General features: G+C 36.8%; 1 protein-coding gene and 1 pseudogene across 1 annotated transcript; both read left to right on the forward strand.

Moving 5' to 3' along the window:
• The first annotated feature begins 2,804 nt into the window (after window positions 1-2,804).
• LOC119537767 lies at window positions 2,805-4,102 on the forward strand (annotated as a pseudogene).
• Window positions 4,103-6,743: 2,641 nt separating this feature from the next.
• Window positions 6,744-8,141, forward strand: HBB (hemoglobin subunit beta). The gene is made up of 3 exons (XM_037840313.1): window positions 6,744-6,905; window positions 7,035-7,257; window positions 7,880-8,141. Exons 1-3 carry the CDS (start codon window positions 6,814-6,816, stop codon window positions 8,006-8,008), a joined length of 444 nt encoding a protein of 147 aa, XP_037696241.1. The 5' UTR covers window positions 6,744-6,813; the 3' UTR covers window positions 8,009-8,141.
• The last annotated feature ends 8,614 nt before the right edge of the window (window positions 8,142-16,755 follow it).

Raw genomic sequence — 16,755 nt, forward strand, 5'->3', positions numbered from 1 at the left:
TCTCCTCATGGTGGATTTTGATATAAACAAGTTCTTAATTTTCATGAAGCTCTATTTAACAGTCTTTACTTTTATGGTCAGTGCATGTTGTCCCCTTACTTACACTAATGTGAAGAGAATATCAACCTACCTTTTCTCTTTGGAGCTTCATAATTTTATCTTTCAAATTTCATTCTAATCTCTACATGGAGGATGGGGTTGGAGTTCAGACAAATTTTTCTTTTCCAAATGGCTATCTAATTGATACATGTCTTGAAAATACCATTATTCTTCATTGCATTCAATGACATTTCCTGTTGTATTAATCTACTTGCCTTTCACTGTACAAATATCACACTATCTTATTTAGCCTAGATGTGCATTACTTTTTGAGAGCTGATGGCTTACTTATTTCAATTTTCTTGTTCAAGTTCGAATTTTTGTTTTGGATATTCCAATTTTCACATAAATTATTAATTCACCTTGTCAATGTTCACATAACCATGTTAGAATTTTATCGGGATTTTCTTGTATCTGTCAAATTGGGAATGATAAGTGTTTTAAAAAATGAAGGTTTCCAATCCACGAACTCCATTAACTCAGTGTTCTTTAGCTTCTGTCAGCAACATTTTGTAGTTTTGAGTGTATAGGTCTCATATAATATTCATCAGATTATTTTGTAGGAATTCAAATTTTTTCAAGGTATTGAAAATCTTTTAAGTAAAATTATATTTCATATATTGTATTTAAATCAAATGACCTTAATGACCTTTACAAACAGTGATAGTTTGTTTGCTTGTTTGTTTTTCCTTTCCAATCATCTATTTTTCTTGCCACATTGCATAACTATGACTCTGGGATCAAGTGTCCATAGCACTCATTCTTTACTTGCAGGTCTTTGAAGGAAAGTGCTCAGTACTTAAAACAAAAAGAAATAGGAAATCCTAATGGTTCTTTGTTTGTTATAGAAATAATATTATTAAAAACATGGCCTAATATTTTCATTTTTTAAATACTTAAGAAAAAAAGCAAATGCCAATCTGGAGTGGATTACAGGCAAAAATGGTAGTGGCATAATTGGAAAATGGCTATTTTTATATATGAAGGCTGTTTTAGTTTCCTAAACTCCTCAATGGGTTGGCTTAAACAATGGGAATTTATTAGCTTATGATTTTGTGGCTAAAATAAAGTTCAAACCAAGGCATCATCAAGGCAATGCTTTCTACCAAAGACTGGTATTCTGGGGCTGGCTCCTCTGTCACGTGACAAGGCACATGGCAGTCTCTTTTGTCCTCTCCCTTCTATTCCAGGTTCCATTGGTTTCAGCTTCTGGCTGCTCCCTCTGTGACTTGTTTTCTCTTTTTCTCTGTCTGAATTTCACTCCACTTATAACGGACACCAGTAATAGGATTAAGACCCATCCTATTGAGGCGGGACACCACTTAAATGAAGTAAAGTCATCAAAAGCTCCTACTTACAATGGGTTCAGAACCACTGGAATGGATTCAATTTAAGAAAATGTTTTTCTGGGGTACATACAGCTTCAAACCACACAGAAGGGAAAGGAGAATACAGGCTAGTGCAAAAGGGTAAGAAGCACAATGGAAGCTCTGTGAGAAAATGGGGGAATTCTAAGAACCTTGTGTTGCTGGTACCCTTAGAGTTTGAAATGTTAAGGGGAGGGCCAAGGAAACAAAATATGAAAAACATTCTCTTTTCCTCTTTGCTCTGTCTAACTGGAACAATGATGTACTAACTCCAATCAATTTCCATTTAGCTTACATGGGGTTTGTATTACAAAAAAACATTTCCAAAATGATCTGGTGAAAATAAGATGAAAATAAGGGAAAGACTGATATATGGACTTTAGGTGAGAATCAGGTTAAATGATTTTGTTCTGAGAAAAGAGTGAAATGCCCTTTGAATCTTCATTCCTGGGAGTAACTCCTCTTTCTTCTTGAGGACACTGGTGTGGAAATTACTATACTTGCATTTTCCCAGAATCTTTGTCAGATTTGACTTGAACAAATAAGATAAATTTGCTTTGCTTTCCTCTGTCTTCTTTCTTTAGTCATATCACGGCCTTCAACATATTATAGATTCTTGGTTTTTGTCATTATCTCTCATTTAAAATTTTCCCATTATAATCCAAGTTCCCGAAGCCTAATTCAGTGGCTGATAGAGAGGCAATATAGAATTAATTTTTGTTTCTTTTTTTTAATGGATATTTATTTCAAAGAACAAAGAGGAAAAAGTAGTTTGGTGACTGGAATAATTTACCCAACCACAGACAGGGAGAGAAGTAACACACAAACATGGCAATATATTTACCTAATCTAATCATTTAAACTCATCTTACATTTCTTAGAGACAAGACTAGCTCCATTCAGAGTCAACTGGATACGTTTATTTCTTCTTTCTGGATCTCAAATTTCTTATCTATCCAGTGGCAGAATTGGAAGAGTTAAACACCAATATATTCCCATTATATCAGACAAAAACTTTTACACATAAATGAAACTGGGAGCATATTGATAGAAGCAAGTACTGAAGGAGATGAGGTCCGGAAATAGGTAGAGGGAGTGCAGACTATCAGCAAGACATAAAAGAACTAGAATAGTCACTCTCAGACAGCTGAAGAAATGTGAGGAATAAGGGCACATCCTACATTCTCACAAACAATTTCTGTCATGTCCTAGGCTAATCAGCTCAAGGATCAGGGAGGGCAGGGAAAGGGCTGGGCACAAAAGGAGGAGAAGGGCCAGCTGCTGCTTATGCTTGCTTCTGACACAACTGTGCTCACTAGCAACCACAAAACAGACACCATGGTGCACCTGACTGATGATGAGAAGGCTGCCGTCTCCGCCCTGTAGGGCAAGGTGGATGTGGAACAAGTTGGTGGCGAGGCCCTGGGCAGGTTGGTATTGAGGTTATAAGACAGATTAAGGAGGGAAGATGGAAGCTGGGCTTGTGGAGACAGAGCAGTCTCCTGGGTTTCTGACAGGCACTGACTCCTTCTGTCTCCTGTGCTACTTCTACCTTTCAGGCTGCTGGTCGTGTACCCCTGGACCCAGAGGTTCTTTGAACACTTTAGGGACTTGTCCACTGCTGATGCTGTGTTTTCCAATCCTAAAGTGAAGGCCCATGGCAAGAAGGTGCTGACCTCCTTTAGTGATGGTCTGAAGCACCTGGACAATCTCAAGGACACCTATGCTCAGCTGACTGAGCTGCACTGTGACAAGCTGCACGTGGATCCTGAGAACTTCAGGGTGAATTTAGGAGATGTTCCAATCTTTTCATGTCTTATCTTTCACTGTACTTCTTTCACTTACTAGCTTTGCCTCCACATTCCTTTTCACTTTTTCTCTATTTTATCATTAAATGCTTTTTAAATTTTACATCCTTGTTTTCTTTCAATATTCTTTGTTTCCTGTCTCATGACCTTATTTTCTATCAAGCTCTTAGTTAATTTACTAGCGTTTGCCTCTCTCTCCCTTTTTCTTAATGCTTTTTCCACTAACCAATACTCAAATTATGCATACCAGCTATTATCTGCTACTTCTACCCTTGGGAAATTGCTTCTTTTTCTCCAAATTGGGTTTGGTAAAGCCTGAATCAAAGAGAAGTGGCACATGATGTTCTAGAAACTGCATTATTTTGAAATTTGAATTGCCAGAAGTCAGGAATAAATTGGGAGGAGAGTCAGTATCTGAGCATGAAAGATCAGAAGGTCATATAGGAAGTGGGGGCAGCAAAAGTTGATAAGAGACAGCCCATATCACACTAATTAATCAATGAATTTGTTAATTAATATTTATTTATAGATTCACTTTTTTTAAGTTTGGTGGGAATAAAATTGGGATCCGTTTTGGCTAGGGCGTGGGTAGAATAATTGGGCATTACCCCAGTTTCTCAGAAGTCAAGCTGGATTCCTCTGTTAACCATGTCTATGTGTCTACCTACCTCTTCCTTCAGCTCCTGGGTAACATCGTGGTGATTGTGCTGGCCCACCGCTTTGGCAAGGAATTTACCCCGGAGTTGCAGGCTTCCTATCAGAAGGTGGTGACTGGTGTGGCTAATGCCCTGGCTCACAAGTACCATTGAGATCCTGGCCTGTTTGCTGGCATCCATCAGAAGTCAGTGTTTCCCTATATTCTCTCTTCAGAACTTGGGGAAATAATGCTCACCATCAATAGCATTACTTCTGCCTTTTTTTTTTTTTAATTTTCTTTTTTTTTATTTATTTTTGTTACTTCTGCCTAATAAAGATCTTTCAGCTCAACTTTATGATTCATCTCACTTATTTTCTTTCATTTTTGCTCAGCCTAGTGGTATGGGAAGATCCCTTAGGGTCTACAAATAGGGAACTCACGTGTCATATGAAAAGATGTCAAGGGAAATGGGAATATGAAGGAGGCCATAACCAGACACTGACAGATGACACTTCTACCTCCAAAGTGTAGGGATTGGGAAGCAGGTTTGGCATAGAGAAAGGATACTGGCACCTCAGTAGCTCTATGGAGTATATCAAACCTAAGGTACAACAATTTCCAACAAAATAATGGATTTAATGAAAGCATTCAACACACTGTTGTGTTTCCTTTTTTCCTACTTCTCTTGCCTACACATTGTAGCCCCCAATACTACACTCCACCATGTGCTCCTGCATTAAGGAACTATCTTCTCTATAACTGATCCCACAATATCTCCAAATATCCCCTGGTTTGTGTGTGTATATGTGTATGTGTGTGTGTGTGTGTGTGTGTGTGTGTGTGTGTGTGTGTATTCTCATTTCTGACAGAGTTCAATGCCTGTGACCTCTCTGTGTCCCAGCTTCAATGACATTTACTGTGTAAGGAAATGATTTTGAACCCTTTCCCTTTGCCCATTTTTCACCTTTATTTTTATCCATCATACACATACTCCATTCTATATAAACACGTTCGCCTATTCTGTGCCATCCTCCCTGAGTAATCTGCCTTGACTGAGTTCTTCCATAGGGAATAAGTGACCATTTTTAAATGAAATAATGAATCAATCAATCAATCAATCAATGATTTATTAGTCATTGTTGGAACTTTTAGGAATAGAGGGCAATCTGAACAACAAAACATTTGCATAGAGTTCCGTTGCCATTAATGGCACAACACATGAGACAGTATGTGGAAAAGTAAAGGACACTAATCTGACAATTAGCAAAACTGGAATCCAGATCAGTCAGCAATTGCATTGCTGAGCATAGGCAGGAAACTTCCTTCTATTGAGCATTATTTTTCTAGCATGTATGCATTTTTTAATCTATGCCATGTTCCTGTTAATTTGGCTCTTTATAGAAAAATATGAACTTATTTTCTATAATCATTTGGTGAGGCCTGCAAATGTTCTATAACATAAGACTCCCTCCAAAGAGAAGGCCTCCTTTTTTCACATATACATGCTTGACCTCAGATATTAAGGGTGTGGAATTGGTTCTTGAAAACAGTCTGAATGTAAACCAATGATAAGGCTACTGCAGTTTTAAATTTAATAAAATGAAAACTCCCAAATTCTAAAAGTCAAATCTTTTTTTTTTAAAACAACAACAACAACATTTAAAACATTTGAAGTATCTCTTTTCCCAGAATTTGCAATGTGAAATCTTTCCTGAGCATCGACTTATGGACTTAGGTCTTCACTGCTTCTGAGGTTAGAGGAAAATCAAGATAATTAGAAAATATTTAAATTTTATTCCTTTCAGTCCCCTAATCATTTAGAGGCTTATAATTCTGACCTATCCTCCAAGTATCCAGATGGGAAATAAGCCTTTCCTAACATTGCTGAGCAAAATTAGAGGATATTTTTCACAAGTACTTAATAGGAATTGGGACACATCTAAAAGTATGAGAAAATTTTATTTTTCTAGACAGTGATGAAGAAAATATTTAGGGGAATGGAACAAAAGAAATGGGATTTTGTGAATTTCTTTGAAACAACTAGAAATAGAGTAGTCCTTATCTTTTGGTTAACCTAAAAATATTTTTGCAGTTGGAGTTTCAGAGTGTTAGAGCTGGGAAGATGAGGGATCGCTGTTAAATATTTGTTGCTGGTGAAAACAAAGGAGAGAGAAAGATGACTCTAGACATGGGATTGCTTGGATCAGAAGAAGATTTTAAGGTAGAAAAAACATGGTAAGTAAAAGAAAGGAACTGGGAATTCAGGTAGGGAGTAAAATGTAGGAGACAGAGATGTAGAAAGTGGAGAAAATGACTAGCCGGGCCCTCAGAGAACTCTGAGATCACACACTAAGCTTAGAAATGCTTGCAGATGGGTTTTGCACTCTTCACTGCATTGTTTAATGGCAAGGAGAGGAACGCTACACTACAGGAGTAATTGTTTTGCATATTCTGAAGACATAGGAGGAGATCCATCCACATACTCAAATTTAACCACTGTTTGCAAATCACTTCTACTTTCTGGAACTCTGTTTCCCCATTTTTTAAATAAGAGAATTGGGAAAGTCCTGCCTGGGTGTGATTCTAAAAATTGTACAAATAAACTTGCCAAAGAAGATGCTTTTTTGCAGCAATATCTGAAAGGTCAAGGCCAGGAGATAACAAAAGGGAAGATGGAGAATCTGAAGTCAGACCCACAGGACTGTGCCAGAACTGCCAAGGACACGTATGGCTGTCATCATTTAGGGCTCACCCTGTGGGCCACACCCAGGCCTTGGCCAATCTGCTCCCTGTAAGGAAGGGGAGGGCCCAGGGCTTGGCATAAAAGGAGGAGAAGGGCCTGCTGCTGCTTACGCTTGCTTCTGACACAACTGTGCTCACTAGCAACCACAAAACAGACACCATGGTGCACCTGACTGATGATGAGAAGGCTGCTGTCTCCGCCCTGTGGGGCAAGGTGGATGTGGAACAAGTTGGTGGCGAAGCCCTGGGCAGGTTGGTATTGAGGTTATAAGACAGATTAAGGAGGGAGGATGGAAGCTGGGCTTGTGGAGACAGAGCAGTCTCCTGGGTTTCTGACAGGCACTGACTCCTTCTGTCTCCTGTGCTACTTCTACCTTTCAGGCTGCTGGTCGTGTACCCCTGGACCCAGAGGTTCTTTGAACACTTTGGGGACTTGTCCACTGCTGATGCTGTGTTTTCCAATCCTAAAGTGAAGGCCCATGGCAAGAAGGTGTTGACCTCCTTTAGTGAGGGTCTGAAGCACCTGGACAATCTCAAGGACACCTATGCTCATCTGAGTGAGCTGCACTGTGACAAGCTGCACGTGGATCCTGAAAATTTCAAGGTGAGTCTGTGGGACCTTCAATGCTCTCCTTCCTCCTTCTTTCTATGGCCAGGCTCATTTCATAGGAAAAGGGCATAGTATTCAGGGTCTAGTTCGGAAAAGAAAAAATCTTCTGGTTGCATCCCTATGGACTCCTCAGGGCCATTTATTTTCTTTACCGGCTTTGTTCACAATCATTGTTTTCTCGTTTCATTCTTCTTTTTCTTTTCCGTAATTTTTTCTCTCTTTATTTTTATTTAAACTTTTCATTTTGTACCTTTAAATTATTTTTAAACTTTCTTCTTTTAGTCCACTATTTTTTTGTTGTTCTTGTTTATCTCTATATTTTCTTTCACTAACGTTTTCTTTCCTAGAGAAGGAATGGACAGCTGCTACTTTGCATAGGTCTAAAGAATAACCATGTTAAAGTTCTAAGTTAAGATGGGTAGGGGGAGCCATTTCTGCATATAAATTCAGGCTGATATAGGAGGAGTAGCATCAGTGGCAGAGGTAACATCCGGTTATCATCTTGCTCTTGCTTTGTGGGCAAACCTTAGGCACAGTTTAGGATGATGCTGGAATATTCTGATTCCAGTATGGAGCCCTCTGATAACTGTTCTTGCCTCTTTTCTCTTCCCCTCAGCTCCTGGGTAACGTACTGGTGATTGTGCTGGCCCACCACTTTGGAAAGGAATTCACTGTGCCGTTGCAGGCTGCCTATCAGAAGGTGGTGACTGGTGTGGCTAATGCCCTGGCCCACAGGTACCACTGAGCACCCCTTTCTGCTTTCCAGTTCCTGAAAAAGGTCCCTTTGTCCTCAGAGCCCAACTACTGAACATGGAGAAATAGTTAAAGGCCTTGGGAATCTGGCTTCTGCCTAATAAAGAACATGTATTTTCATTGCATTTGTGTATTTAAATTATTTCTGCATCTCTCATATGGGCACATGGGAGTGCATGGTGGAAATGAGGACATAAAGAAACAAGCCAGTGAATTAAAATGGTGAATTATGTGTTAGTTCAGATCTTAGAAAGCTGTACCCATGTCTCTGCATCCATGAAGTGAGGAAAGGGTGTAAGGAGCTACTTGTATGTGGGAAAAAGCTCCTGCTCCCTATTCCATACTTTCCCTCAGAAGTATTCAAGTGGAAGCTTAATTTGGGTTAGCATTCTGTTGTTTTATTTTATATTACTGATTTTATTTAGCCTCCCTCAGAAATGTCTTCTCTTTCTCCAAACACTTGGCCAGAACCCCACATTGCTAACTCTGTTTAGTTCTGCTGCCAAAAGAAACCCCATTTTCCCTATAGTTTCCCTTTCATGGTCTACTGGCCCTGTTGCTTCTCCTCATCTGACCCAATATAGTGTTAATTCATCCTACAAATATCTGCTTGAAAGAGGGAAAACACAGGGTGGTACTTTGGCTCTCCTGTCTTTGAGCTCCTGTTTCCTATCACCACCACTAACAGTGACCAGATAATCTGTAGTTCTGGTCTCCTTGAGACTTTTGCTCTTTCACAGACTACATGGAAGGAATGGGTTGCTAATAGTGCAATAAATATGTAACTACATAGCTGAGGATAATATGAAAAGGGCCTTTTCATTTTGTATAGCAATGCTGTAACCTTTCATGCACCAATGCCAAATGGAAGTCCTTTTCACTCTTAGGATGCTTTAGCATGACTATTCAGGAAGTGATTGAAGATCTGTTTTTTTCCTTATCCTCGTCTGATGGCTTTTCTGCCTTTGGATTTATTAGCATAGCATTACCAGCAATAACAGCCTAATTCCATTTCCTCGTTCATAAGCTACTTATGTAAATGCTAGATTCTGAATAAAAAATAAAGAAGTTTAAGTGGTCCCTAACCTCTTCCTCACCCCAACCCCACCAATTTTGAGTCTTGTTGGGAAGCTTCTGAAAATAAATCATGTAGTATGTGATAAGTGATCATAAAAGAGAGCGTACAAGGTTTTATGACACGAGATGGTGAAACTCTCAAAATAAATTGTTATAAAGATACGTAGATATGTGCCTGAAAAAAGGACAGGAAAAATAAAAAGAAAACTAGACAGAGAGAGCAGCATATGCAAAGTCACTGATGAATAGGGTGTTTGATATTTTGAGAGTTTCAAGTAGACATGAAAGGCAATTGAAGCAAAACTACCTGCAAGGGAATAGAGAAGACCATGACTGGAGAACAGAGGGCCAGTCTTCGAAGACTCTTCCACACTCCATTATTTAATGTGCATGGATTTTATGCTTTGGACAGTGATGAATCATTGAGGGGTTTTAGGCAAATACAGTGTGTAATTGAATTCTTACTTCAGAAACTTGATTGTGGGGCAGTGTAGGATGGCGTCACAGAGCTGAGAGATTGGAAATAGAAGGGCTCATTAAGTGGCTGTTGAATGCCACATTGTAAGATGGTAATGTGACCTCAGACAAAATCTCTTCCTCTCTCCATACATGGAAATGACCAATACAATACAAAATTATGTAAAACCACGTCACATGGTGAGCACCACAGTCATGTGATTGGCCATGTAGCAGGGCCATTTCCCATAAGTAGCAAATCGTGAATGGAAGTCTTTACCACAATTTATTACACTTAGCATAAGCTTTTTTTTTTTTTTTTTTTTTTTTTCCTTGAACACCTCTTACTTTTATCTTACTAGCTCCCATTTTCTTCTGGTTAGGAGAACTTTTTCTATTTGGGGGAAACTGATCCTACCCCAGGCCAACAGGTTGATTCTGGTAAGGTTTAAAAGTACAATATACCTTCCCCCCAAAAGGAATAATTTGCACAAGACCAATGTCAAGCCAATCTTGGTATCCCAACCCTCTGGCCAAAGTGACAGGTTGAGATAAAGGCTTCTTCTTTAATTTGAATCCATAGCTGATTTATGTTTTTTGAAGGTAATTATCAAAGAAAATTCCCTTTTTCCATGATAATGGTGATGTAGGAATCTGAACCTAGAAATATTGGCAGTTATGCACCTATGATATGGAGAATCCTTAAGAAATAAAATGACACCTTAGAAAGAAACAATGAGAAGCAGGATGAGGAGAGGCCTCTTCCTTAGGGTCTCTGATGTTTCTGAGACATTCTTTAGCATTTCCTTTTAGTTGAGTTACCAGAGTACCTTGTAAAAATAGACAAAATAAAATAAAAACTAAAAAATCTCCTTTTTTGTTTTTATTTGTTTTCACTATGTTTTGGTCATTTTCTATCAAGTGTCTTAACTGATGCATCAATTCTAACTGAAAACCAGGTATCTGCTTTCTTTGTTCATGTTCTTTGATCATGGTTTGAAGTTGATTTGTTACAAGTAAAAATTACCTTTATTGGCTCTGAAAGCTTTTCCCTAACTATTATGCTGGCCATTTTGTGTTTTTCATAAGATCAAAGCAAATTTCACTTACACTAAAATAAAAATATCAGTATTTAATGTCTAACCACACTCTGCTTGAGGCAACTGAAGTCAAAATCACTGATTCTCTCATAGATATGTGCATCTGCTCTACATGATCTTTCATACCTGCTAGAAAAGTTCACCTCTTTTGAAATCAAGCAATTATATATTTTTTATTAGTCACTAGTGCTTGCTTTAGCCAAATAACAAGAGGTCTTGGTATGTATGATGGCTCTTCTATTAAGTTTAGGATTCTATGGAGGAAAAGAAAAGGAGGAAGAGGAAGAAAAAGAAGAGGGAAGACAGTAACACAACTATTATGACATTTATTCTTATTTTATTACAGCTAATATTTTTGAGTGTTATTATTTCAAACCCTTGCAGAGCATTTTACACATATAATTTCACTTTGTCATCACAAACTTCCTATGAGGATAGAGTTTGTCTCTTTTAGTCATTGTTGTATCCTCAGAGTTCATACTTTGCACATGGGAGGCATGCAAAAATACTTCAGAATGAATAAATGGACAGAGATAAACTAATTACTATCTTAAGTCAAAGATAAAGGCACTGAGGCTTAGTAAGTAACCAAAAATCAAGGCTTAGTAAGTAACCAAAAATCAAGCATTGAGTATGTGAGAGAACCAAGATTTGAACCCATGCACTCTGATCATATTACCCCGTTGTTGGCCTCCACACTGACACTAGGCTGCCATAAATATGAGTTTTGGTGAACACTGTGGAGGATGTATTTAAGATTAAATATCCACAAATGAGAGGATACAATTTATTCATCATAAATAAGGGATGTTTATACTGAGAACTGGCAAATGAGATGATAGTTTAGAACATGAACTTTGAAATCAGTCTGGGTTGAAATTAACATTACCACTCAGTAGGTCTGAACTTGTGGAAGTTACTTAACTTTTCTGAGCCTCATTTTCCTTAACTGTAAATTACCCAAAATGATATATATCTATTATGTTTGGTGCGATTGTAAGGAGGAAATGAGGTCAAGTATACAAAAAGTTCACTGCAATCTCTGGTAACCTACAAATGCCTGACACATGATAAGAGCTCAAAATATGTAATATATAATAATAATGTTGATTATTATTATTAATACTAATAGGGGTAGAAATTGTAGTATTACTATTGATGATAATGCCAGCAAGAGTGGTCTCATTAAAGAGAAAACAATATTGTCAGAATTACTGCTCCCTTTCAGACCCACCCATGCCACTTAAGACCATATATTCAGAGATATTGCTTTTTTACAGCTGTGTGTATCAGTCCGAGTCCGAACAGGACACTGGGACATGCAATATTTGAAAAGAAAAATGTAAGTAGAAAGAATTAGTAACTATAATAAGTGGCTAGAGAAATGGAAGATTGGCTAGTAAGAAGTAAAGATAACTGTTAAAAATTTAAGAATAGCAAAAATAGGGAGCAGCCACTATTCCTAGTACTGAGATAGAGCAACCAAATAAGGGACAATATGAAGAGTACTTTTCCCCAGGGCTGAGATCTAGACCTCTTGATAGAGAACATGGTGAAGGCTTAATGGATAGTGGTCAAGTTTACTGAGACTGTAGAAGCTACCTGAGGCAGAGAAATGTGAAAGCCATCCATTGGGAGGTGCTAGGTCAGCATCAAGGAGCAGGGAAGACACTCATGGGGAGGAACTGCACTTCAGACCTCCCTGTGAAGCTGTCTGAGGGAGGGAGAGAAGTGAATCCAGGCAAACAGCATCTACTGCAACCCTCAATGATGGGGATCCAGGGAAAGCCATCACAGGTGGTGCTGCACTGTTAGCACTCCACTACAAAGCCACGTGTGCTTCTGGAATCTTGCACTGCAGAAGACACACACCCTGCTGGAACCTGGTGCTGCAGAAACTGAGCTTGCTGCAGGACCCTGCTTAGAGTAATACAGTAGAACCAGGAAAAGATCTGCTTCCTTCTCCAGTACCTCTCCAGCGCACTCTACTGACAAAATTTATCATGCCTCCTGGCAAAGGAGAGCTTTTTAGAGTCTGCCTCTATTATTTTAGAGTCCCTCTCCATTATCACAGAACAGGTAATGAAGAGTAGATTTGAAATTGAGAGGCAATAACTTGATACCTGACATACCTAGCATACCGTAGGTGTTGGTGTCAGTTAAAATGAATTATGTAATAGGTAAGATAAATCAAATTTGGACTGGCAAAAAATAAAGCAGACTTTAGCCTGCTTGGGTTAACTGATCAACAACGTTATTTAGGACTAATTGTTAGTTCTAATCTCCCTGTCTGGTCTTCTATAATGTCAGCTTCATCTGAAGACTGGTTCCCTACTGTGGCCCCAAGTTGGCTACCAATAACTCCTGGTGTAATTAAAGGTACTTTATTTAGATCGAAAAAGCTTCTTTCCCAGTAGCCTCCAACAGACCTCTCTGCATCATTTTGTCCTGAATTTGTGTATGTGCCTGTTTTTGAACCAGACTCTAAGACCAGAGGAAATGTTATGCATTATTAGGCTTAGGCCTGTCCATACCCTAAAAACTAACATGGCAGCAATCATACAGTTACCCTTACAGACCTAGACTTATCTAAGTCTATTCATAAAGCTGGATACAATCCCTAAAATGGCATGACATCTACATAGTGGAGTAAGAATGGAATGGAAATGCCAACAATTCCATTAGAGAGCTCAATAAGATTTTTATTTATCTTTTGATATAAATAGAGCTCTTACAAAAAGTCATCCCTTAACTAAACCATAAAGAAAACCTCAAACACTATATGCCATGTTCTTGGACTCCAATGGAATAAAACTCTGAATAATAAAATAAAGGGCATGATTCTGTACAGTTCTTAGGAAAAAAGGAAATTCAAATTTTAATAGCAGTGGGATATTTGCTAAATATAATCACAAAATATGAAAAAAAATTAATCCTAAATTTAAGAATATAATTAAATCATCCATAAGGCATAGATTACAGAAATATAACAAAATGATATACCCAAAACTCCATGAGTAAGGATAAAATATTTTACACTCTAAAATATATAAATGGAAAAATGTACACATTAAAAACAGATAACACATTTATTAAGGCTCCATTCTAATGACTTAATCTTCACAAAATCCCTGTGATGTAGAAACTACTAATGCCATTCTGCAGATGAGGTTAAGTAGCTTGTCCAAAGTCATACAACTGCTGATAGAACCAAGAATGGAACACACAAAATCTGGCTCCAGATTCTGTACTGCCAACCATTGTGCATACTTCCTCTCACATAAAAACTAGAAAATTTAAATATGCAAATATACATGAAAGAAATTAGTGGGGGGGGGGATAAAAAGAATGACCTCCTCAAAGTGATAAATATCAAACAATTTTAGTGGTATTTATTTCAAATTTTCAACAAAGAAAATTACTAATTCATGAATTCAAATTGTAAAAAAAAGAAGTAAAGCTTGTTTCATTTTATAAAATCTACAACTCTGACATCTAGATTTGACCAAGATAATGAACAAGAAAAATACAGATCAAGTTCACTTAAATATTTATGCAAAAGTCCCAAATTAAACACTACTACATATAAGTATGCAGTCTTTTAATACAATAATATAAAATAATCAAGCAGCTTTACTCAGTTACGCAAAATATTTGAGAATTGATAGTTTTCTCCAATCCTTGTTTGCAAAAGGAATTTTGTTCCTATACAGTGTTCTGGCCTTTATTTACCAATCACTCTCCTCTAGAATCAGTTAGGAGATGGGTAAAATCAAAAGAAGAACCATGTATATTCTGTTAGGCTCCTTCCCCTTAGGAACAAGTTTTCCTAATATCACTGGATTGATAATTTTGCTTAATACTCAAGTTAAATATTAAGAAGCCCACTTGTCTCTCACACTCAGACCATCCATTTCAGCCTTCATCAATAAAATGGTTATATCTTGATATCTCATCTGTATCAGTTTGATACATATTTTCAATTTGTTCCAATGCTGGTCAAAAAAAGGATGTCTTTTTGAACTCCTGTATACCAAAAATGATTGTTTACCTTAATATTATCATTTTTGTTTGGAAGATGATGTTGGTGCTGATTTTGAAATTAAAGCACAGGTTTAGTTTCATCATATTCTTCACTATATAATATATTTACAGCATGAGTTCAAGAAATCTTTATTTCTCACATTTTTTCGTAATCCTTATAGCAGTCTTCCTCCTTATTATATATTTAAACACTGTTAATGTAGTCTTGTAAAATATACAATTATTGAATGCATTTTAATTTAAACAAAAAGTACTTAAGAAATTTTATTTTTTTTTGCTTTTATTAATCAATATATTATATGAATATCCAGCTGTTTCCCACAGCTGCAAAAGTAACATCCATTTATTGCATTTTATTTAGCCATTCCCCATGATGGACGGTGAGGTTGTCTCCAATATTCATCCCCATGAATATCAATAAAATGAACATCCTTCAACCTATTCTCTTATTCTGGGTTATGTACAGATGATGGCATTGCCTGGTTACAAAATTTACTAATACTTAATTTTGTAAATATTGACAGGCAGTTTTCAAGAACTGTTCAGTTTATACCTTTATTTGTATTTCCTATCCAACACTCCATTTATCCAAATTCTGATTTTTTTTTGCCATTGTGATGAATGAAAGTAAATCACAGATTTTTTAAAATTAGAATTTATCTAAATGATAGTTTATTTAAGGGCCATTTAATTCTCTTATCGGCAATTTGGGCTTCTCTTTTTGTGAAACAACTATTCATATATTTTGCTCAACTACTGATTAATTATTGCCTAATCTTTTGATGAATCTCAAGATTTCATTTTAATTGGCTTTAAATTTTAAACAGGCTTTTTGAGATTATCATCTCTATGTTAACTTTATGGTATCTTTCATTGAACATGAATTCTTAGTTTTCCTCTTATTCATTTTGCCTTGAGACCTAGTTAAAGAATTCTTGCCCTAATAGTTGAACACAAAGATTTTTCTTATTATTTCATTGTCAATTTATTTTCACTTTAAGGTTTCTATTTTATGTAAAATCCAGTTTTGCATATATAAAATGATAGGTGTCCAGCATTATTTTTCTTCAGGTAATGAATGTGTTTTCCAAATGCCATACACTAATCAGACCATTTTATTTCTGCTTTGTGATGTCACCCTTGCCATTCCTCAGGGACTCATAAATATATGGACCTCTCTGTATATTATGTTGGTCTGTTTCTTGATCCCTGCACCAGTATCATGCTTTTAAAAATATCTTTTTTTATCTATGATTTTATAGTATGTCTAAATATCTAATGCATTTTTATAAATTATTTTTTCACTTACATTTTAGAATCAATCTGTCAGTTTCCTTAAATAATTCAACCAGTGATCTGAATGTGATTGCCTTGAATTTACAGATACATTTGGGTAGAACAGAAATCTTTACATTGTTCATGGGTACCATCCATGAAGATAGCATGTATCGCTATCAGATTTTCTTTTACTCCATTTATTGGATGATTTTGACCACTGTTATAAAATACTTCACACAAATAAAAAACGTGCATCTCATGATTACAGTTGTATCCTGAACTTGTAAGACATAAAAAGGCATTTATTGTATTACCCTTTTCCTAGACAATATAGTTGACTTTGAACAGTTTATCTCCATATTTCCCCTTCCTACTCTATCATTGTTGCTATATATATATATATATATATATATATATATATATATACGAAATTCAGTTTTATTGCGATATATTCACATACTGTACAATCATCCATGGTGTACAATCAACTATTCACAGTACCATCTTACAGTTGTGCATTCATCATCCCAATCTATTTCTGAACATTTTCCTTACAACAGAAAGAATCAGAATCAGAATAAAAAATAAAAATAAAAAAAGAGCCCCCAAATAATCCTTCCCCCATCCCACCCTATTTTTCATTTAGGTTTTGTCCCCATTTTTCTACTTATCCACCCATATGCTGGATAAAGGGAATGTGAGCCACAAGGTTTTCACAATCACACTGTCACCCCTTGTAAGATACATTGTTATACAATCGTCTTCAAGAGTCAAGGCTACTGGG

This window comes from Choloepus didactylus, chromosome 6, assembly GCF_015220235.1.
Source record: "Choloepus didactylus isolate mChoDid1 chromosome 6, mChoDid1.pri, whole genome shotgun sequence".
NCBI lineage: Eukaryota > Metazoa > Chordata > Mammalia > Pilosa > Megalonychidae > Choloepus > Choloepus didactylus.